The sequence below is a fragment of the Podarcis melisellensis genome (genome assembly GCF_964234715.1).
Source record: "Podarcis melisellensis genome assembly, chromosome: 13".
NCBI lineage: Eukaryota > Metazoa > Chordata > Lepidosauria > Squamata > Lacertidae > Podarcis > Podarcis melisellensis.
Window position 1 is genome coordinate 16,943,169 of NC_138545.1, and position 23,169 is coordinate 16,966,337.

Sequence of the window (23,169 nt, forward strand, 5' to 3'; positions counted from 1 at the left end):
AAGTTTAATTTGTTTATAGGCGTGATTGCTCATTGCTACTCACTTGAATTGTCAGAAATTAAAAGGTCGTGTTCCTCGTTAGCCATGCTTTGGAGTAGACCCGTTGAAGTTAATTAATACGACTAACTTGGGTCCATTGATCTCAGCGGGTTTACTCTGTGTAAACCTTAGCTGGACGTGTTTAATGTTTGTGTTGGATCTGAAGCGTTTGATAAGAGAAAACAATGTTGCTAAAATGCAAGTGAGTGGAAAGTTTAGGGGTTTTTTTGGGGGGGGGATATCAGCATAGTGCTAGACCACTTGTTAATTTAAGCAGTACTTAAATTAGGAAAAAAAGATGGGAGGCGGCTTTGGGAAAACTCTTATTACAATATGCAGACACACAGTGGAATGTGTTTGACAGAATGGGTTCGGTGCAAGTGTCTGGAAATACTTTGTTCTCTCTGTACCAAGACATGTTGCTTCTGCCGTTTTGAAACAGAGGAAGTTGAGGCACAGTGAGCTCAGCAGAATGTCCCCATAAATTAAAAGGATTATGATTCAGTCTTGTGTTGACATCTTCCTGTAATTTTGGTGCACCCTGTGCACCAAACAGCTGCAGTTTTCATAGAATTTCAGAGGAACCTGATTTTCCTTCCTGCCTACCAAATTTCTAAATAGTTTAATTAATATATAATTTTCTAAGGACTCCTGAACTTAAAAGAGAGCCAGCAGTGGCTTAAGTGTTGGACTAATACCAAGGAGACTCGGCTTCTGTTTGGCCACAAACCTTACTCTGCTTCTAGCTAGCCAACTTTGCAGGGTTGCTGTGAGGATAAAGGGTAGGCAGGCCATGTATGCAGCTTTTGACTTCCTTGGATAGGGCAAAAATAATTTTGAAAATTAATGTATTGTTAGGTGGTAGCTGTTCCCTACTATCGAGCTCCTTCCCGGGGAAATAAAGGAAAGGAAACCAGCAGCTTTCTCTTCTATAGTACTTGGGAGTTGTTCTGGAAGTTAACTTGGCTCCCTTCAACCCCTGATTTAGATCAGGGGTACCCTCCAGATATTGTTGACCAGAACCCCTCTTCTTTCAATCCCAGGCGAATGAAGCTGTATAAAAATAAGAGAGTCAGGTGTGTTTTTAAAAGATTTTATTATAAAAATGGAGGCCAAGGCACACCTGTTTACATGACCCCTCGCTGCCAATTCCAAATTTTAAATCACCCAATAACTTAATCACCTTTGTTATATTCTCTTGGCATCGGCTCTGAGAAGGGAGAGGGAAGTTTTTCGAATGCGTAATTTGCTGCTCTGATTTGTGTTTTGCGCCACAAGTTTGCACGTGGCTATTGTCACAGTGTGGGCAAGCGCCACCTGGAAAGAAAGCCTTCTCTGGTGATGTATTTGCAGAAAAAAGCCACATCTTTCTCCCCCCCCCCCCCGGCCTTGTCATAAAGCGCATCTTCTCATTAATCCCACTCATCTATCTCTACGCACGTGAAAACACCTTAAGTGCCAGGTCTGCGCTTAATCCCTGATGATGATTAAGCCCTCCTTATGTCTCCCACTGTGGGAAGGCAAGGAAGGGGCATCGCCAGATCGATGGGGATAACTGAGGCTAGATGGAGGATTTAAACTGGGCATTGATCCCCAATCTAGGCTTGTGCTGTGTGAAGTAATGGTTTTTTAAAAGGAGAGTGCCTCTGAACAGGTACAGAGTGCATTTCCTTCACCCCTGAGAAATCAGACCGTCGCCACATACCTGGGACTAGGGGGAAGAGTTTTCAGGTCAGTGGGTGTGGCCTGCAAGCAGTCTTAGCACCTATTTTTTTAATATAACAAACCAACAACTAAGCATGGAATTGAGGGATGTGGGGAGGAGTAGAGAAGGGCCAAGCAGGTTGGAAGGGGTGAGAGCACCATCGAAGGCGGGTGGGTGGGGAAGGAAGGGAAAGCTTTGGCTCTGAGACTGTTCCTGGGGAGGGACACCACATTCCCTTCCCAGCAGGTCCCTTCCTTTGGGTATTATAAAGTGCATTAGTCTTTCAATACTTTGATAGCTGCCCCAGGTAGGTCAGCAGCCCACAGCCCAAAGGAAGGCCAGGATCCCAAAGGCCAAGACAGGGGCTGCCTTTGGGGCTGCTGCCCCGCAGATGCACATCCCCTTCTCTGGCCCCTGCCGTGGGGAGGGAGGGGGGGACGTGGCAGGGCCCTCGCAGTGCAGCCAGTGATGGGAAATGAAACGCGGGTAGCCGACGTCGGACTCCACGCTGCCACCAGTGAACTTCCAGAACTGGGTGTCCTTGAAGAAGTAAGTGTCGCCTGCAGGTGAAGAGAGAGAGACAAAGGCAAAGCTGAGAACGGAGGGAACAGGTTGAGACGCAAGCAGAGAGTTATGCCTATGGCCAGCTGGGGGAGCCAGAGAGGCGCCGTCTGCACTTATATACAGGCATGATGCTGGAATGAGTGGCTGGGGAAACTCAGCCAGATGGGCGGGGTATAAATAATAAATTATTATTATTATTATTAATGGTATGGCTCCCCCCCACAAAGAATTCTGGGAACTGTAGTTTGTAAAGGGTGCTGAGAGTTGTTAGAAGACTGCCTATTCACCTCACAGACATAGATGTCAACGTTTCCCTTTTTTAAAGGGAAATTCCCTTATTCCGAATAGGATTCCTCGCAAGAAAAGGGAAAAGTTGACAGCTATGCTCACAGAGTACAGTTCCCAAAGTGATTTGTTTGATTTTTATTAATAAATTGTATTTACGATTCGACAATAACAATAAATCAACAATAACTAACACATGAACTAGTCCCTCTTCTTAGGGAAATGCAGCTCTGTGAGTTCAATAGGGGACTCCGAATGATTTTTTTTTAATAAAAAAATTAAACAACTTTAAACATATCAGACTTCCCATGTGTAGGTGCTGGCTGTTCTGGTTTTTGTGTTTCCTCTCTGCACACACAAAGCAATATACTCCCAAGGCCTCCATTTCCATAACATTTCTGGCTACAGGCCTAATGGGCACATGGGCCTCTTCTAGAACTGGTTACATTAGAATGGTAGGCTTTCCTTAATTACCCTGGAAAGTTAAGAGTTCCCCATTACACAACCATTTCCTTCTGTTAGCGACAGTCAGGGCAGTTAAGAAACTGTGGTCTAATTTTTATTTGCAAAGCTGTCCAACGAAAAAAGTATACCTTCCCCACCCCTGCAATTATTGTCAGGGAAACCACAGCCAGGAACGGACACATTTGATACTTTCCGAAAGGGAATCGGTTTCAACGGAAACATACCCTCGTTCCAGCTTGTGATATCATCCAGGTCATTAGGTACTCCTTTCCAAAGGCTGACAGGCTTGGGGTATCCCTGTTCCACCCGACCCACCCGATCATCATAGCGCCAGTACTGGTCCTTTTCGAAGAGGTACGTCTTGCCATTGTGAGGCCACACGAAAACGGCACCCACAACAGTGCGGGGAGGGAGGCCAAGATCGGACACAGGACGGGGGTAGCCCGGGTTCACCTGAGTATTAGTGAAAACCCAGAAGTGGGACCCTGCAGAGAAGGAGGAATGAATGAGGAAGAAAAAGGATCCATTACCAGAAGAGATTCTAGCAGCCTTATGTGAAGGATTTCCACAGACTATTTGTATCCTACACTCCCACCTTCCTCTCTAGTCCAGACTCCCCAAAGTATTGCTTACATCACAGTCAGACACAGTGAATTAACTGGATCTAATAGTCAAGGCTAAATAGACATTCATATTCTTTACAAACTGAATTCTGCTCGGAAGCATCTGAGGTTGGGGGTGTGTATTAAAAACACAGTCGCTTTTGATTTATAGTTTTCAACAGTGTAAAAGCAAGGACCGCTAAAAGCGTAAGTATGTCAGACCTTACGGCCTAGCGCACATTTTAATACATACGCAATGTTCAAATAAAATTAGAAATGGTTTGAAAAGGGAAGTTTCTTCACAAGATTTCAGCTCCCAGGATGTTGTACATTTGCACCCTAGAGAGGTTGTTATTAGTCTGCATGTATATGCCACCACTCAGAATTGCAAGTTCAGCCTCCTTGCTGCTGCAGGTGAATACTTAAGATTTCACATTGCTTGGATTCCTGCAGCTGGATCCAGGAAACCTCCCAATTCCCAGGGTTCCAGAAAAAAATCCTAAAGGGAAGTTCATTCTCCCAGTTATCACCCTTCTTTAAATATTCGACTGCACTCTACTTCCAAAGAGACCAGAAGCCCCGTCTTCCATTGTCAGTGCGTCACACTCACCAATGAAGAACACAATTTGGCTGTCATTGGCCCGTTCATAGGCAGCATCAATGGCCTTGAAATCCTGGGGAAGCCCGTTCCAAAACCGCAGCGTCTGTGCCGGCTCTAGGGAAACCAGGTGCTGGCTTGGTTGCAGCCTCCAGAAATGTTTTTCTGCGAAAGGGGTTATATAGGGTGCTATTAGCCAGCTCAGAAACCAAATAACAGTTGCCTCTCCTAAACCCACTGTTTGAAAACTCCAGAAGGCAAACAACATGCCACAGAAAACTTTACAAATGCCAATCAGAGAATTGTTCTTTTGCAAGGAGGTGGCACAGGGGAAAGTGTGTTCAAAGAGCACAATTATATGATCATTGGAGCACCAGAAGCTCCCTTCTGCGGCTGAGTCAGACCAAGGGGGTCTCTCTAGCTGTCTACACTGGCTGGCAGCAGCTGTCCAGAATTTCCGGTGGGGTTCTCTACCTGGAGACTGCACCGGGGACCACTTGCCAAGCAGATCATAGAGATATGGCTCTTCTCAAAGTAACCTGTGCAACCATTTGCTGCGTTTAAAAAGTCATTATTATTGGTGGCTGCTGGAAAAGGATCCCACCTCCCATCAAACTAGCAGGAAATGGTCGCACTGCAATTCTTATGCACATGGAGTCCTTTGGATAAGAGAAGGATATGTTGCCCTGCAGGTCCAGTGGGCCAAATTACGTGTGAGTCTGGAAATCAAAGATTTGTTCTCCCAGCAAAAAGTTCGGGTGCCCCCTGCCCGCTCCCAAGCCAGCTAATCTGGAGTGTGTGTGTGGGGGGGTGTTGCTTTACTTACTCTTGAAGAAGAAAACTTCCCCACGGATGTTGGCGATAGCATCAAACCGGGCCTCACAGCGATCAGGTGATGGTGGACGTGGCCTGAAAGAGAGGAGGGGCGCGCGCTCAGGATTGCTGCTAACAGGATTTGTGAGATCAAGATCTGGCTGGTTCTTACCCTATATTATTCTATGCATTCATCGCTTTTGAACAAAGAGTCTCAAAGCAACTTTAAACTACCCAACTGGTTATTTAACTCTGCAGCCCACACCCAAAACAGTACAGACAACTCTTCCTGTTCCCCTCGCAGCCTCTCCTTGATTTTTTGTCCATGTGTCTGCTCAAGTCTGAGTCCCAAGTCTGGCTCCCAGCTTCATGCAGCTCCTCTTGTTCCTGGGACCAGTTTGAGGCTCCCCCATTGAACAGACTGACCCCAGTCTAGCAGATCACAGTGTGTGAAACACCTGCCTGCAACAGACCTTTGTGTTTCACAACTCGGCTATCAGGATATGCTCTGGCATTTCAGTTTCTTTCAGCTCTCCCCATTTCCCAGTTTACCTTTATATCCCCAGAACCCCCTCCTTGCATGATGCCCACTTACCACTTTAGCAAAAGTGGACTGTACAAATAGGCTAGCTGGCCTTGAAGGTACTAATAGATTCTTTGTTTCTCCCCCGCCCCACCCGCCCCTGGAACTAACATGACTAGACTGGAATTTCAAGCGGACCTGTTGTGACATCACAGAGGTCCGGCCAATGAATATAGAGGGTCACCAATAAGCAACACTGCAGTGTTTAGGTTCCCTTTTCCTCTTATGAACCTTGTCAGCTAGGTTGTTCATATGCTCCCAAATACACAAAAAGGGGAACTGAAAGCAAGAGAAAAACAAAACAGCTTCCTCAAGGCAAGTGTGCTCATTACGGAGCTGGAATTTAAGCCTAGAAAGACCCAGATTAAGGTGCACCAGTGTAGCTGTTGGCCTATGTTGGATCTCATCAGGAAGTACTGATAGGATATTGGGCTCTGGGGGCCTGAAAGAATCCAGCCAAGTTTTCCCCATCTCCTGCTTTCAGTCATCAGATCCCATCTTCACTCTCTGACCTGACTGGCCAGGGTTGTTCATTTCCTGTCAGTTGCCCTGGTGTATCCAAAGCTACCAGCCAGTATGCTAAGACAACCCAAAGAAAACTTTGCTGTTGACTAGGTTTTTTTTTTTGTTTTTTCTGGGTTTCTGTGCCATAGCTAGTCCGTATTCCCTCACAGTCAATTTAGCTCCAACGCCTACAGCCCAGGTAGTACCTTCCAGATGTTTTGGACTATGACTCCCATCAACCCCACTCTGTATAGCTCATGGGGTCCAGGATGCTGTGGGCTATAGGTCAGCAACATCTGGAAGTACCCACTTCTTGTGGGGTTTCCGTATGATAAGGAAGGATACTCACCCTTGCGTGGGTCTGTCGGGTGGCAGGTCAGGGATTGGAAGGTCTGTGGGGACTGGAAATTTTGGGATATCGGAATCTGGGTATGAACCTGACGGACGCTTACCTGCAGGCAATTGAAAAGAAATTGGGGGGGGGGGGGAAACGAGTCAGGAAAAAACATGAATCGTGCATCCAAGCACAAGGTGTTCTCTGACATGGGAGAAAACGGAAGCGAGAATAAGTATGTATTCAGAAGGATGAGGGAACAGAGAAATTGAGATACTCTTTCTAGAGGCAAAGTATAGATTGCCTTGCCTCACTTTATGCAACTCTGTGACAGGATGTCAAAAATAGACGCTTACAAGAAAATGAAGCAAGCAGTGACATTATGAAAGAAAAAGCAGAAACTGAGAAGGAAGAAAGAGGACGACCCAAAAGGGGTGGCGTGTGCAGAGATGCAGAGAAATCTGTGCCCAAGAAACACCTGCTGTGCTATCTGAGGTCACCTTTGTGCCTGAACTCAGTGGGTGATGTAGGCCTCCCCGTCTCCGCTTTGGAAGGGGCCCAGATTCTTGTGGCGGCTGGAAAAGTTTGCTAGGTCAGCCTTATAGAAACATCAAGTTTCTTATAGATATAGAAACATCAAGTCAAGGACAAATAGACTGAAAAATAGTTTCTATCCAAGAGCTGTGGCCTTTTTGAATGCTGTAACTCGATAGTGTGACCTGGGAGTTTGATGGGTGTGGGTGTGGGTGTGGCTGGAATGTGGTTTGTTTGGTTGTTGTTGTTGTTTTGCTTTTGTTGTTTTTAAGGGATGGCATCCAATTTCGTTGCACTTGTGCAATGTTGCACTTGTGTAATGACAATAAAGAATCTATCTATCTATCTATCTATCTATCTATCTATCTATCTATCTATCTATCTATCTTGTATTTCAGCCAGTGGCGTAGCGTGGGGGGTGCAGGGGGGACCGGCTGCATCGGGCGCAACATCTGGGGGTTAGGGTTAGGGGACGCAAATCCACGGGTTAGGGGGCGCAAATTACTTGCCTTGCCCCGGGTGCTGACAACCCACGCTATGCCACTGATTTCAGCAGTCGCCTGGTCAGTATAGGCAAGTAGGAATTCTATGCAGGCGATTGAGCTGGTTTGACAGAGGAGGGGCGAAGTGCTCCTTCCCTCCTCTACTAAGCTCGCTCACTTACAAGGCTGATCTAGGCCTTTAACCAGCCAGTGTGGAATTTACAGCTCCTGCTCTCTCAGTAGGTTATTTAGGGCAGGGTGTCGGCAAATCAAGCTGGTAACTTTTGCCAAGGCTGCACTGGGTGTATTTTACTGCACCCTGATTGCCAGGTGTGTGTGTGTGTGTGTGTGTGTGTGTGTGTGTGTGTGTTGGGGGGGGTTATAAAAGGATACAGAAAGGAAGGAAGGAACAGGATGTGATCGGAGGAAGGAGAAGAAATGCTGGCCATCGAGATGGGAAGAGAGCAGATGAAAACAGAAGGGGACTGGTTAGTCTCTCACCATAGAGTTGTTCAATCCCCATGGCATCATCCTGTGGCAGCTGGTAGAGCTCAGGCGACCCAACAGGTCCCTGGTAATAGGGCATCATGATCGATTCCTTGATGGAAGAATGAGACAGCCCCAAGGCATGGCCAAATTCGTGAACTGCTACGGCAAAGAGATCTGTGCCTCGACCTGATATCAGGAGAAAAGGGAAAGGTTACCCATGGGCTTGGCTTCTTCTCCCTGCCAGCCTCTCCAATCAGGTGTTTTATTGTGGTGTATTCCTCAGCACATCAGCGAAGGGTTTGTTCTGCTTTTGTTTGTGCTGCGATGTATCCCCAATGCTTCCCCATTCTTGCTATCCAGAGGGAGCTACAGCGCAACAAAAGCGGGGGCAAAAAAATACGCCAAAGCATTTGCAGTGTGATTTCAGCAGGAAGTTACTGGAATGAAAGGAAGCGGGTGCAACAGTCCCAGAACTTTTGCGTGTGCAAATGGTATCGAAAGCCGGAATAGTGTCTGACTTCCTAGCAGGGCCGTCTTAAGCATATCCAGCGCCGTGGTGCAAAACTCCCTCCGGCGCCCCCACCCCCAGTTTCCCAGAGTTGTCCACCTTTTTGGGGGGAGGACGGCGCTGCCGGCGAGGCTGGAGGAGGGCAGCTCCTCCGATGGGAAGAGACAGAGGCTGGACACGGCGCCTCCTGCCTCAGCCGGCAGCTTCATGCTGTGGTGGCCACGGCAAACAAAGGCTCTGGGCGTGGCGCTGCTTTGGCGCAGCATGGCGGAGGCGGGTGAGGGCGGCAAGCTGATGCCAGGAGGTGTTGTATCCAGCCTCCACCTCTTCCATGGTGCCCTCCAGAACCTGGTGCCCTGGCGCCCCGCGCCACTAGCTTGTATGGGTAAGACGCCCCTGCCTCCTAGATCGCAACACAAGTGCAAATCATCATGAAAACACACAACTAAAAGGATGTCTGGAGGGACCCTGATTCTGAAGGTACCTGGATACTTGTTGTCCGGGTCATGTATCCATGTCTCTTCATCATCGAAATGAGTGTCGCCAGAAATGGGGTGTTCCCCGGGGAAAAAGGCGTGGGCCAGGGTGCCTCCAGGCCCATCGAAAGGGTAGCTGTCTTCGTGATAGGAGCGGCTGAAGTCCACCACGATGTCAGCTTGCCCAGAAGTCTCCTCTCGGAAGGTCAAAGCTGAGGAGCGGCTCCAGGCCCGGAAGGCGAGGGAAATGAGCTCCCGGACTTTATAGGGGGGCAACTGGGAGGCGCGGGGGAAGGAACTGATGCTGCCGTGGGAAAATGAAAAACGAGGGAATAAGGGAGAGGAAGGCAACAGACTGACAGGGTTGTGAGCAAAAAGATGGAAGCCTGGGTTCTATCCAATGTTGTACCTACCCAGAAGAGATCCATTGGAAATGAGATGACTAACTTAGGCCCATTAATTTCAGAGGGCCTTCTCTTAGTTGGATGCAACCCATAAAGTGAGGGTGAAGAGTCTTTGGCCTTCCAGCTGTTGCTGAACCACAACTCCCATCAGCCCTAGCAAGCATGGCCAAGGGGTAAAGAGGATGGGAATTGTAGTTCGGCATCTTCTAGCGGGCTAAAGATTCCTGACACCTGCCCAAAAAAGGTAAGAAAACGACAGGATGTCTAGAATAAATTAAAAATAGTGGGAAATGGAAACAAATCGTTTATAGCAACGCAAACCAACACCATTAAAATATTTTAGTGCAAAACCACAGGAAGAAAAGAGTAACAGGAAGTGAGATGTGGTTTTACCCACTCAACCCCACCCTCTGCTTACTGCCATGTCAAGCTGGTCTTTGTCCACACACTGTCGCTGAGAGCATAGCGTCTCCTCCTGCGCCGGCGACGCATCAACTCCGAGGTGCCAATAATGTCAGGAAGGGAACAGCGAGGGTGGGTCATCATGTCCAAGGTCTTCTGGTCTACAAAGGAGAGGAACATAGGACACATCCATCCCATGCTCTTAAAGCAAGCACGGGACAAGCAGAAAACGTCTCGGACCTGTGCTTTCTTAGCACACAACAAGCAGAAGTGTGGACGAGCCCCAAGACTCAGCTAAGATTTTATTGTTGTTGGATCGGTTTCGCCCAAACCTTTCCTGTCCAACCACTTGGAGCTCTCCAGGGTGCTGCCCACCTCTCTTGCTCGCTTTGGAGGTTTTGACCCCTGCTTTGCCTGATGTTGCCTACCTGGGCCTGGGCTATGCCTTGCCTTCCAGAACCTGCCATGACTTTGCTTCCTGGATCTGCAACTAGTGGCCTGTCGTCCCTGGATTCTGGGCCTAGCACATGCCCCCACTGAAGCTAGAACCCTGCCCTCCAGCTGAGACCAGCTGTGCTCCAGGATTCAACTTGGAGCACCAGGCGTACTCCTGAGGAGCCCTGCTAAGGTCCCAAATACATCTTTTCTGCAGGTGACTACATTGACTACACTGCTCTGGGCCCAACATCCCATAGATGATGATGATGATAATAATAATAATTCATTTATATCCCACAGCATTTTAAATCAATTCATTCTAAAATCAGTTCAAAATCAAATTAATGGCAACCATTGGGCTAGAGCTCTGTGAGGATTGCCAAAGGAGGGGGTCAGGCTGTGCCTTGGCCAAAGGCCTGGTGGAACAGCTCTGTCTTGCAGGGCCTTCGGAAACATGTCAAGCCCCGCAGGGCCCTAGTCTCTTGTGACAGAGAGTTCCACCAGATCGGAGCCACAGCCGAAAAAGCCCTGGCTCTGGTTGAGGCCAGCCTAACCTCCCTGTGGCCCGGGACCTCCAAGATGTTTTTGTTTGAAGACCGTAAGGTCCTCCGTGGGACATGCCAGTTGACTCCTTACCTCTCTCGCCTTGACCTAGCCACTGTGATCCACGCGACGGTCACCTCCAGACCTGATTATTGTAACTCGCTCTACATGGGGCTGCCCTTGAGACTGACCCAGAAACTCCAGCGGGTGCAGAATGCCGCGGCGAGACTCCTTACGGGGTCCTCGCTGTGGGATCACATTCACCCAGTGCTATACCAGCTGCGCTGGCTCCCAGTAGAGTACAGGATCAGGTTTAAGGTGCTGTTTTTAACCTTTAAAGCCCTATACGGCCTAGGACCCTCGTACCTGCGGGACCGCCTCTCCTGCGTGAGGAACCTTTTCAGCCTGACAGGCCTGATCTTTAGACACACGCTCCTGTCAAACTTTAAGAGGTGCATATGGGCTCCGACCATATAGATCATAATGGAAAACATGACAGACAGCTGTGAACTGGCTACGTGTCGTATGAGACAGGCCCTCATTGTGCAGGCAAGAGCAATCTACACACGCTTAGAGACGTTTTTACTTACACTTTCCCTGATGTGAAAGGCTGAGATCTGACACCCAAGAGACCTGCCGGAAAGAGAGACGGCAACACATCCCAACCGACACTGGGGGTGGGGAGAAGGTGTAACCAGATTCACGTTCTCCCAGTACATACCCATCGTCCCGGTCACAGGCAGTCCTGCAAATCTTTGCATTGTTCTGATGGCGCTTTTCAGTTCCTCTGGGCTTTGAAGGCGAGCTGCCCTTGGGTCTGGTTGAGGGAGGTAGCCATAGCGGGTTAACCACTCCTGCAAGGATATAATTAGTGGGGGTTTGTTAGTCAGTAGGTGGACTTCCTGGGAACTCTTGGAACTGTGACTCTGTGAGAGGAATTGAGGAACTCTTGACCAACTGCACTTCCCATGATCCTTTGGGGGAAACCACGATTATACAAAGTGCTATGATACCTATTTTGATGTACAGTGCAGATGGGGCAATACTTGGAACACTCCATTTTTAAAAACTCTTGCTTCCTTTTTGCAGCTGTTTGGTAGATTTGGGGGTTTGAGTGAAAAAAGCAAAGTTGGTCAAACAAACCTGAAGTCTTGTATGACCCTGCTCAGGGTTTTTCCTAAAAACACAAGTGCACACATGAGACCTGGGCAAGCAGCCTGCTCTTTAGACGGTTGTGCAAAGATCTGCAGGAGGTTCCTAAGTGCCCTCTTGAGTGTGTATCCCTGACCCCATCTGCGATTTTCAGCCATCTGTATTCAAGTGAATGCAGGATCAGAGCTAAAAAAAACCCCATCACATTCTATTCTGATTTTAGCATGGATGAGGAGGACTCCACCCCCCCCCCAATTACTTCAGTCCATGTTTGGTCTTCTAATTATCTTCTGTGACTGAGGAGGACAGATATTCTTGAGGGGATTCCCAACTTCCCCTTCCTTTCCCCTGAAGTGAGTGCTGCCTTTCTTGCTACTTGAGGGGAATTGAGAGCAAGGAAAAAGAACTTTTTATGCCTGCAGAGGCTTGGACTCTCTGAAGGGCAAGAAACAAACAAACACGCACACACAAACCCCGCAACACCCCTGTATCTTTCTTAGCTAAACAAAGAGGAAATGGCTTTTCCTTTTTAAAAGATAAAATCATCTCGGGAAATTAGCATGCAGATAGTAGCCTGTGAGACTACTGCATGGTGAAAGAGATTGGGGGAGTCCGATATATAGCCCCCTACCCCCAAGCCATCCGACTCCTCCAACTATCACCAAATTGGAAAGCACCTTCTGCATGCTTTAAAACCACAATTTCCCCAGGGTTCCAAATCACGTGGGGGGAGGGCAGCCTTCTTGCTGCCTTGCAAGGTGCTCGGCCCAGACGTTGTCCCCACCATTTCTGCATTGCAGGGGGTTGGACTACATGACACTTGGGGTCCCTTCCGAATCTATGATTCTGTGGCAACCGTGGGATAGGGCTAAAGAACAGCCCTGCAGCTCCTCTCACCGCACCTGATTCCTTCTCCTATTCTGAATAAAGGCGCCAAGCTTTCCTTCCTCTTCTGGCATATCTGAACTAGAAAGATATGTATTAGTCTGGGACCAGCTTCATGCCCAAGGCTTTGCCCAAAGTATCTTGGAAATGGCAGCATGTGATTAATGAGCTGCAGGAAGAAGGCAGTTTCAGCAAACGCCGGCATGCACCTTAAATCAGCCAGCCAGGTAGGCACTCCAAAATGCCATTTATTTTACAGGCAGTCGGTGAGGATGGTGAGAGAGAGAGAGAGAGAGAGAGAGAGAGAGAGAGAGAGAGAGAGAGAGAGAGAGAGAGAGAAAGAAAGAAAGAAAGAAAGAAAGAAAGAAAGAAAGAAAGAAAGAAAGGGACGAACACAAGAGCAGAAGAAAGTGGAAGAAATGAGCTAGCCAATGAAACCAACTGCCAGGAGATCCCAAACAGACAAAAGGACAGTTCTTCTTTCCCCAGGACATTATTATATTTACTATTTTTGGAACTTGCTGTCACAAGATTGTGGTGATGACCCCTTTCAAAGAGGACTAAACAAACTCACAGAAGATAGGTTTATAAATGGCTACTAGTCATGATGGCTAGGTGCATGGGGCCAGCGTGGTGCCCAGAGGCACCCACGAGGCTCAGAGATAGTGTGACTCTGAGTATGAATTGCTGGGGCCTAACATGGCAAGAGGCCTGCTCGCTTGCTTGTGGGGATAGAGGATGCTGGGCTAGACGCTTTGCCCCCTTCTTGCACCTCCTTAGAGCACACACCGAAATTAATGGACTGAGGATAGTCATGCCCTTTGATTTAAATGGCCCTTCTCTGAGGAGAACTATAACACTGGGTACAACCCACAGTCTGCTCCAGCAAGGTTGTTCTTCAATTCTCAAAGAAAATTGTGGAAATGGCAGGCGTGAGACAGGGAGCTGGACACTTGACCAGCTTCCAAACTCTTACAGCTTCCTAAAGGTAAAGGACCCCTGGACAGTTAAGTCCAGTCAAAGGTGACTCTGGGGTTGCGGCGATAATCTCGCTTTCAGGCTAAGGGGGCCAGCGTTTGTCAACAGACAGCTTTCTGGGTCAAGTGGCCAGCATGACTAAACAGCTTCGGGAACAACAGAACACCGTGACGGAAACCAGAGCACACGGAAACGCCATTTACCTTCCTGCCACAGTGGTACCTATTTATCTACTTGTGCTGGCGTGCTTTCGAACTGCTGGGTTGGCAGGAGCTGGGACAGAGCAACGGGAGCTCACTCTGTTGCGGGGATTCGAACTGCTAACCTTCCGATCAGCAAGCTCAAGAGGCTCAGTGGTTTAGACCACAGTGCCACCCACGTCCCATGCAGCTTCCTGGGCTGTGTACACACTGTACCTTTAAAGTAGATTTGAGGTATGTTCTTTGTCCTCAAAGAACTCTGGGCACCTGTGGTTAACCCCTCGCAGCCTTGCAGTTCCCAGAAACCCTCAACAAACTACAGTGCCCAGGATGCTTTGGGGTAAAGAATGTGCCTTAAAGGCATACACTTGTGTATGTAGCCTTTGTTCTGTGGTTTCCCTGAGGAAACGGAGGACTCAAGGGGCTCTCAAGCCTCTATATGAATGCATGTGTATAAACTTAGTGAATGTGCCAAGAGTGTCCCTCGAGGAAGCTTTCCACTGCGGCTCTCAGAGTTCAAAACAAACTTTTAATCGCATAATTTGTCTCGTGGGCCTCTAAGAATGGATTTAGTTGAAGGTGTTGAGAGTTTCTATTATGTTTTGCATGTTTATAGGGACTCTAATGCTTTGTATCCAAACTGGCTTTTGATGAAGTTTTCCTACAATGGGCTTCATGATCTGTCAAGCTTGTCTAAGTCTGTGCATACACACACACACACACACACACACACACACACACACACACTCTCTCTGCTAGATACAGTATATATATAACAAGGGAAGGCTGGAGCCACACTGTAGTTTGTGTGGCTGCCAAACTCCATCACGATGGGAGAACGGCAGGCATGTGAGCGAGCGAACAGCATGGGTGGCAGATGGTCCAGGCAAGCTGTTTAATGGAGGGGAGAGGCATTTTGCAGAGCCCTTTGCCAAACCTCACTGTCGAGTGTGTCCCCTTCTCAGTTAAATGCTGCTGCCGTGAGGTTTAATGAAGGAGGGAGGTGCTTCAGAAAACCTGCTCTCTGAAAGTGGCTCTGCTCTTCCTTTAAAAAGGCTCGAGGCCAGCAATATCAACAGTCCATTGTCTTGCTCTTTCCTGGCATGGTCCTGAGCAGCTTCTCCCAGAAAACCTGCTCTTTAGTGCTAAATCGGAACAAACAGCAATCCATGGGAAACCCGTTTTGTTTCCATTCAGCGCTAAACCGCAGGTTTCCCAGGGAGAAAGTAGCACGGCAAACAGGGGTGTGGATAAGCCCATGGTATAAATTCAATACCTGACCCAGGTTTTCTGGGGCAAGTCTGCACAGAAAGCCTAAACTAACGGTGATGGCTTGCTGAACCCGTGCCCCTTGTTCACACAAGGAGCAAGTGATGTGATAACTGCTCTGGAATTGTACACCACTTCAGCCTGCTGTGGGTCAGGGAGAGGATTCATGGATACACACAACAGAATGAAGCTTTCTTTTGTTTTCAGTTTGAAAGTTTGGGGGGTTTTTGTTTTTACTATATTGTGCATGCAAGGTTTATACAAGCTTTTGCTGCCTTTCAATATTAGCTGCCTACCCCATGGAAAGGTAATCAGAAATATCGATATGCATAAACAAATCACAAGCAAGCAAACTCTGTCCTGTCCACAATGACATGCCCGCCAACAAGTCATCGTGGAAAACCTAATGCATGTCTCCCAGGATGTGCTCCTTGTGCAAGTCACGTGACCTGCGCAAGATTGCGGCCCCAAAACGGGATGTCCCAATTTAATCAGAGCAGTTGAGGGGTATGCAATGACTGGCAGCGGCTTTCTAGGGCAGGGGTCAGCAAACTAAGGCCCTGGGGCCGGATCCGGCCCAATCACCTTCTCAATCCGGCCCGCGGATGGTCTGGGAATCAGCGTGTTTTTACATGAGTAGAATGTGTCCTTTTATTTAAAATGCATCTCTGGGTTATTTGTGGGGCATAGGAATTGGTTCATTTCCCCCCTCAAAATATAGTCCGGCCCCCCACAAGGGCTGAGGGACAGTGGACCGGCCCCCTGCTCTAGGGTATCAAACTTGGGTCTCTCCTGGAGATATCGAGGGTTGAACCTTGGATATTTTGCAAGGCTCTGTCACTGAGCTCCAGCCCTTGGAGGAAGAGTGATGGGAAAGCCGCCTTCTCAACACTCTGCTGTCAGTCTGAGCTGACAGCACAAGGCTAAATGAATGGACAGCCTGCCTGGCTTGGTGTAAGGCTGTTTCCTACGTAGTCCTAGAAGGGGATGCTGCAAAGACTGAGTGCTGATCTCATGGGGGAGAGCTCCCAGCAACATCCTCTGGACTGGAGGGTTGGCCTGAGTGAGCTTCACAGATTCCCGATTCACCACAGCCCCCTGCCCTGCTCAAAGGCCCCTTTGTTTCGTTCCCTGAAGGCTGCTGTGGAATCCAAGAGCCGCCCCCTAGTTTCTCTGGACCCCCATGACCTCCCCACAACCAGCCCTTTTGCACCAGTTTCCAGGATGGACCTTTCTCCTTCTGTGTATCTATCTATCTGCACAGAGGCGCGAACACACGCCCTGCTGTTTCCAGCTGGTGGGATATGGGTGAGTTGCCATTTTCTCTTAGAAAGGTCAAGCGGCTGGCGGAAATCATCTTCCCAGAGGAAGCGCAAAATAGGTAGCCATGGGAACCAGTGGAAGGAGTCCAAACCGAGAGCGGCTAGATCCCCAGATCTACTAGTTGGAAGGGATCCCCCCTCTCCAAAGAAGTGGGGTGAGCATAAAAAAATGGTGCAAAGAGGAGGGAGGGTCTTATTGCCACATCCCGCAACACCGCAAAACCTGCCTGAAAGTGTATTATGAATCATTTATAATAAAAGCACTTTTGAAAATGTGCCGAACCCTCTGCAATATTAATTGCGTTCATCGTCACTAATGGAGCCCACAAGCAGGGAAAGGAGGAAATTGTTCCCCAGCAACTGGTACTGCTCAGTGGTAGACTGTCTCTGAACATGGATGCTCCATTGAGCAACAGCTGTTAGACCTGCCCTTTGCGAATTTTTCTGCTCCCCTTTTAAACCAGCAACCATCATCACATTTTGCAGCAGTTAATTTCACACGCCAATTATGCGTTGTGTAAAGAATCTTGGAGGAGGAAGAGAACAGAGCCCACCTAGTCTGGTTTGGTGTGTAAAGCTCTACCGCTAATCTAGAATATGATCCCACACAGCCAGAGATTGTTGGAAGTGCAAACAGCAGAGATCATTCCGTTTGTGACTTAAGTGTTAATCCTATTGATGTTAAAGTCAAATGGTGTTGCTTAGCAACTATACAGGCATGATCCTTCCTGTATTGGCTGTTTAGTTCTGAGGGAATTTTCCTCCATATGTGTTGTACAAGATCTGAACCAGGAAAGACAAAATCTCTTGTTCTTTTTATTATACACTATTTCTCTTTATTCTGCTCAGCAAACTGTTGTCAGGACTTTTCTCTCTAGATAATGTTTGCATTATTTAAGTGGCTTTGCTAAGAGGGATTAGGCACACTGCAAAATGTAGTTGTCTGCAGGAAGGATAGCAGGAGATTACTCAAGAAAGTGAGCCATGCTGCATGTTGCAGGCATTAGCAGTAAAAACCCAGAGTCTCTAGCAAGTTTGATTTGGGGAAGATGGGGGAAGGGAAGTCTATTTCAATGGTCAGTTATGGCAATCACGCTCAGAACATGAGAGCATCCAATGGGTGCATTTTTATGTGGCCCTCAATTTTAGTTTCAGTTTTGAGTGTCTCGTGTGCTGCTTGAATGCCACAAAAAGTATTTTGAGAAAAGCACTCCTCCACAATCTATTTAATGTGGTTTGTTCATCTGATTCATAGATGCAGGAAACCTAAATGTTGTTTGGGGGAGTCTAAACGCCCCAAGTATGCCAAAAGGAAATGAATGGATATGATGCACACAGCCCCAAGCCTCCCACTATTATTCTATTATTTATTTATAAATTTACAAACCGCCCTATACCCCACAGGTCTCGGGGAGGTTCACAGATAAGATCCAACATTAAAACCACAATATATATATATTAAATAAAAACAACAACCCAGTAACACCCCTCCCCCCAGAAAAAAGATGCCACTAGCATCTTAATGGTTCACAATCCTACAGATACAAGCTTGTCTGTGCACTTGGCTCCCACTGGGACTACTCTTGGAAAAGAGGCTGATGCAGGAGAAAGATATTAAGACAGCACTGGACTTCTGAACTGATCCTGGCAGCTAGAGCCACGGCTGAGATGTTTCCACTTCGTTAAAAGCCACAGAGACTTTCAAGTTTATGTCCCCACTTTTCCTGGCGAGGATCTTGTATCTTTAACAATTTACTCTGTTGAAGAGTTCTGCCTGGCACCGATCTATTCAAAATGCAGGAGTCTGCCCCCCAAATTTTGGTGGCAAACCCTTTCAATGAGCTAAACTCTGGCAACACTGGGGGAATCTGGGCCCTGGTTTTCCGTTCCAGGAAGGACAGGTGCACAGAGTGATAGTGGTGCGTTCAGGGTAGGACTTTAGGGCACAGAGGCAATGAGCAGGAAGACACCTCCCAAATTGCAAATCTGGCTTGTATTTTGGAGTAGCTCCTGGGAAAGAGCCATAGCTTATTGGCAGAGCATCTGCCTCGCTGGGGGTTGAACTTCTGCTTGCATCTGCAGGTAGAGCTGCCTGAAACCCTGGGGAGCTTCTGCCAGTCAGAGTAGACAGTACTGAGCTAGATGGACCAATGAGATGACTCAGGATAAGGCACCTTCCTGCATCCCTAAGTGACACTCAAAAAAGGATATGTCCTTGAAGTTCAGAAAGTGAACGGCAATCCCACTCGTGCCTTAATAGCAGAAGAACAATTATTTGGTAGCACGAGGAGTCCTATGTCTGGAAGCAACACCCTAAGGCAGATTACCAGCTAAAGGGAGACCCCCTGCTCCAAATAATAAGTGCATTGCTGAACTGCAGCCCTGGGCCACAATGGTATACTGATTCATTCTAAGCAAAGCCTTCTATCCTGGGAGCAGTTTATCTAAGACAGAGGTAGGCAACCTAAGGCCCAGGGGCCAGATGCAGCCCAATAGCCTTCTCAATCCGGCTTGCGGACACTCCAAGAATCAGCATGTTTTTACATGAGTAGAATGTGTCCTTTTATTTAAAATGCATCTCTGGGTTATTTGTGGGGCATAGGAATCTGTTCATCCCCCCCCAAAAAAATATAGTCCGGCCCACCACATGGTCTGAGGGACCACGGCTGAAAATAGTTGCTGACCCCTGATCTAAGAGGATGCTAGCATTTTTTAGTCAGGTTTCTTCCAGGTGTGGGCTTATTACTGTAAACAGGTCATTGTAATATTGAAAACAGGTCATTTGCAAAAGAGCTGGCTTTTAAAATAGAAGCTTACCAGCTTTTTCCTGGAAAGGGTCAATCCAGATTGAATGAGGCTGGGCAGGAAGAGAGGCTGGCATTTCGATGCCAATGACCGTTGTGCATGGAGAAGCATCCATCCCATAATTATCACCCATCTGAAAGCACCCTTGTGCAGAAGCCTCTTTCGATGTCTTAGCCTAGAAGAGTGCATGTGTCTCTGACAGTTCCTCTATCTGATTATATTATCAATTTTGCAATCCCCCCCCCCCCAGGATTTAGGAGTGTGAAGGGTGGGTGGCGATATCCTATCCTGCAACAGGAGCAGCGACAAGGAAATGTGATGGGCAGCTTCAGCCACCAGGACTCCCTGACTTTGTTAAGTGAGCTGATCAAGACACAGGGACTTGGGGGTGAATCTGTGGGATGCAAAATTAGAAAAATCTGCAGGATCCCAATGTGCAGACTTATTGAGACACAGTCTGAGCTCAGCAAGTGTACAGGCTCAAAGCTACAGAGGATTTCTACTCTTTGAACTTGCCTTGCATATTTAGAAAATGATTCAAAAATAAGCAGATTCCAGGGGTTTGTCCTCCCCATCGCTGGCAAAGGATGGTATTGGGGGGTAGGGACCACTCAAAAAGGACAATTAAAGGCATCAAATGAGAAAGGACAGACAGATGGTGGCAGATCTCTCAGTTTTTCTCCAACAGAGGACAGAGGACAGAATATACGGTACCCTTTTCCATGGCTATAGATAAGGGGTGGGGGGACAGGATACAGAGGTCAGATTGTACATTACCAAGAGGCGAAAAATTATCCCTAGAGAACTGAGGCAGGGGACAGGAGGGAGAAAACAGGGACTAACTAAAGGGATTAATTATTTCCCAACAGCAGGCAATTTGAAACATGAAACCTCAAGGAAATGGATCGATTTTATCCCTCTTTCAGGGGCAAGAGATGAAGAGATAGGAGCTCATCCTTCACCCCACTCCCAGAGACTTTGGGACAGAGTCCAGCTCCCACTTATTACAAACTCCTGGGCATATTTATTTTTTTCACAAGCATCGACAAATCCTTCCACAGCCCCCTCTAATTCCAGGCACCAGCTTCTTCCCAAGGGGGTCCTGGCCAGCAGAACTCCTCCCCACCCCTGAACCCTAATGATCTCCTAGAGAATCCGCTGTCCCAACTCCTCTCTCCCCATAAACACTAGATTCTCCCCCCCAAAAAAACCCTCAGGTGTCCTGACTCCTAGACCATTACCCTAAACCCCCAGACCCCGCTCTTTCCTGAGAAAACCCAGGCATCTTGGACTCACCAGCCCTCTGGTCATCTCCTGGGTGCTAGATGGTGCTGCCCTGGTCTGGGGGAAACTCCAGAGGCAGAGAGATGCCAAGAGGAGCAGCATCTTTGCTTTCCTGTTGAGGCACTGATGCCTCCAGCTGCAGCTCTGGCCCTATACAGCAGCTCCTGTTTCCCCCGCCCCCTTCCTCTCTCAGTTCTCTTTCTCCACTCCTGCTGAGAAAATCCATCCCAGTCTCAGAGCATCCCAGTTTCCCCCCAGGGGAAGCAGATTCAGAGGGGGATATGGAGGGAGGGGGAAATGGAGGAAAGGGGGACAGGAACTCCTGGGTTTCCTAGAAGGGGGAGCAGGATGGGAAGTGGGGCTCTGTGGTTCTTGCAAGGTGAGTGTAAGCTACTCGGAAGAGTTACAGCAGCACAGGGTTGGAGTTAAGCAACTCTGCAGTCCTAAATACTCTGGGTCAAGGGCATAGTTGTCACCCCACTGGGAACAAGCCCCACTGAAATCAATAGGAGTAGGCATGGTTACGATTGCAATGTCCGTCTTCTGCGGGTCTTCCTTCTCAGTCAACATGAGACTTAAGGCTTTTCCAGCCTGGTTTTGGGGGTTGTTGTTCACAGAGAGGTTTCTGCAACATGTCATTGACACAGTAACAGTGCATAAGTGCTGGGTTTATACAGTGGTACCTCGGGTTACATATGCTTCAGGTCACAGACTCCACTAACCCAGAAAAAGTGCTTCAGGTTAAGAACTTTGCTTCAGGATGAGAACAGAAATCGTGGTCCGGTGCCGCAGCAGCAGCAGCACCAGAAGGCCCCATTAGCTAAAGTGCTGCTTCAGGTTAAGAACAGTTTCAGGTTAAGTACGGACCACTGTCCTGGACTGTCTACACATCATTCTGCTTTATTACTTGTTCTGACAGCTGCATATTCCCTCATTGCAGCTCTATGATTCCATGATCTAGGACAGGCATGTCCAACAGGTAGATCATGAACTACCAGCAGACCACTGGACCTCCCCTAAAAAACAGGCCTTCCTTGTTCCTAAAAAAGCTCAACAACATTGACCTTCACCCCTAAAAACAGGGCTTTCCTTCCTAAAAAAAGGTTGACAAATTTGACCTGAACCCCCAGAAAGGGGGTAGATCACTGCCAGTTTTTAACTCTGTGAGTAGATCGCAGTCTCTTGGGAGTTGGCCACCCCTGATCTAGGGCTTTTGATGCTTCCCAAAAGATACAGCATTATTGCTGTCCAGAGGGGCAATTTTGTGTTTTAGCACAAAAAATGCAAAACACTCATGTGCACATCTGTGGTATGAAAGTTACAGGATTTCAGCAGAAAGCTATGGGGCATGCCCTAGTTTTGAAAACGATGCTATACCTCCGGTTTGAAACTTTTGCTGGCGCAAAACAATATTGAAAGCAGGGGCATGATTTACTACGTACATTTATACCCCAGCCCTTCCTCCTGAAGGAAAACAGACACGACAAAACATTTTAAAACATTCAGCTGACCTGACACCACCATGAGCACAAATAATCATAAATGCAGAATAATAACAATAATAATAAGCCTGGAGGGGGCCTTATACTAAATGCTGGTTTGTTTAAACAAAAAGTCAGGACACCTGGGTTCTGTTGTAGAGGAGGGGAGGAAACCGTCTAGACCAGCCTTTCACCAACTGAGTCAGATAACCAATTCACAAATTCCTGATTTCTTCCCCCACCCTCGTTATCACGCCCCCCTTTCGCTTTGCATCGTTTTGCAGAGGAAACTAACACATCACACTCTCACCTCCCTTTGCTCAATTTCTTCCTAAACTCGCTGTTTAATTTCCTGCTTCACACCTGGCTACCTCCTGATGGGACTCTAGGGCATCCTAATGGAGATAAGCTCAGAGGTGGGGGAGGAAGGCCGGGTCTGCAAGAATGGAAGCTGCAAGGGGTGAATGGGTCCGTGTACAAACACCGGATTTGAAAGGCAGGTGAGTCAAAAGTTGCAGGAGTTTGATCCAGCATCAGCAACTGCCCTCCAGCGACAAATATATTTTAGCACAAAGCAAAAAGGTCTTTACAAAATACTCACGTGGAAGGTTGCAGGAGGAACATTTAGAAGAACCGATTTCACCCCAGAAACAGCCGCGTTGCACTATTTGGGGAGAGGGCTCCGTATGCACAGATGCCCCGCAGATTCACACGTGCATGCAAATCGTTTTATCTCAGGGGCCGAAAACCCATGAACGGCCCGCAGTGAGAAGTACTGCGGTCTTGGAAGTGATAGAAACGCCCAGTCTGTCACCTCCTTTGGCTCTTCCCTACATTTCACGTTGCCTCCCTCGTGTAATTGAACGTGTGCACGTGGCCACTTTCCCTTCTAGTGGGTCCTGGTAAGGCAACCTTTTCCTGAAACTCTCTCGCCTCCGGAAGGGCTGCATACGTTGTCTGTTCTGCCCTTATAGGACTTGTCCCGTCCCACCCCCCACTCCCAGTTTCACATATTGGGGCTTAGC

General features: G+C 48.0%; 1 protein-coding gene across 2 annotated transcripts; it reads right to left on the bottom strand.

Moving 5' to 3' along the window:
• Positions 1-1,118: 1,118 nt before the first annotated feature.
• MMP25 (matrix metallopeptidase 25) lies at positions 1,119-23,169 on the bottom strand. 2 transcript variants are annotated; one of them, XM_081884757.1, is made up of 10 exons: positions 22,746-23,169; positions 11,490-11,622; positions 9,804-9,948; positions 8,990-9,285; positions 8,010-8,183; positions 6,508-6,610; positions 5,085-5,167; positions 4,271-4,423; positions 3,283-3,543; positions 1,119-2,304 (listed from the first exon to the last, which is right to left on the bottom strand). In XM_081884757.1, the coding sequence occupies exons 2-10, from the start codon at positions 11,527-11,529 to the stop codon at positions 2,057-2,059; spliced, it is 1,503 nt and encodes a 500-aa protein (XP_081740883.1). In that variant the 5' UTR covers positions 11,530-11,622; positions 22,746-23,169; the 3' UTR covers positions 1,119-2,056. The 2 variants fall into 2 exon arrangements, with proteins under 2 accessions (XP_081740883.1, XP_081740882.1); XM_081884756.1 differs by lacking the exon at positions 22,746-23,169 and adding an exon at positions 20,676-20,846.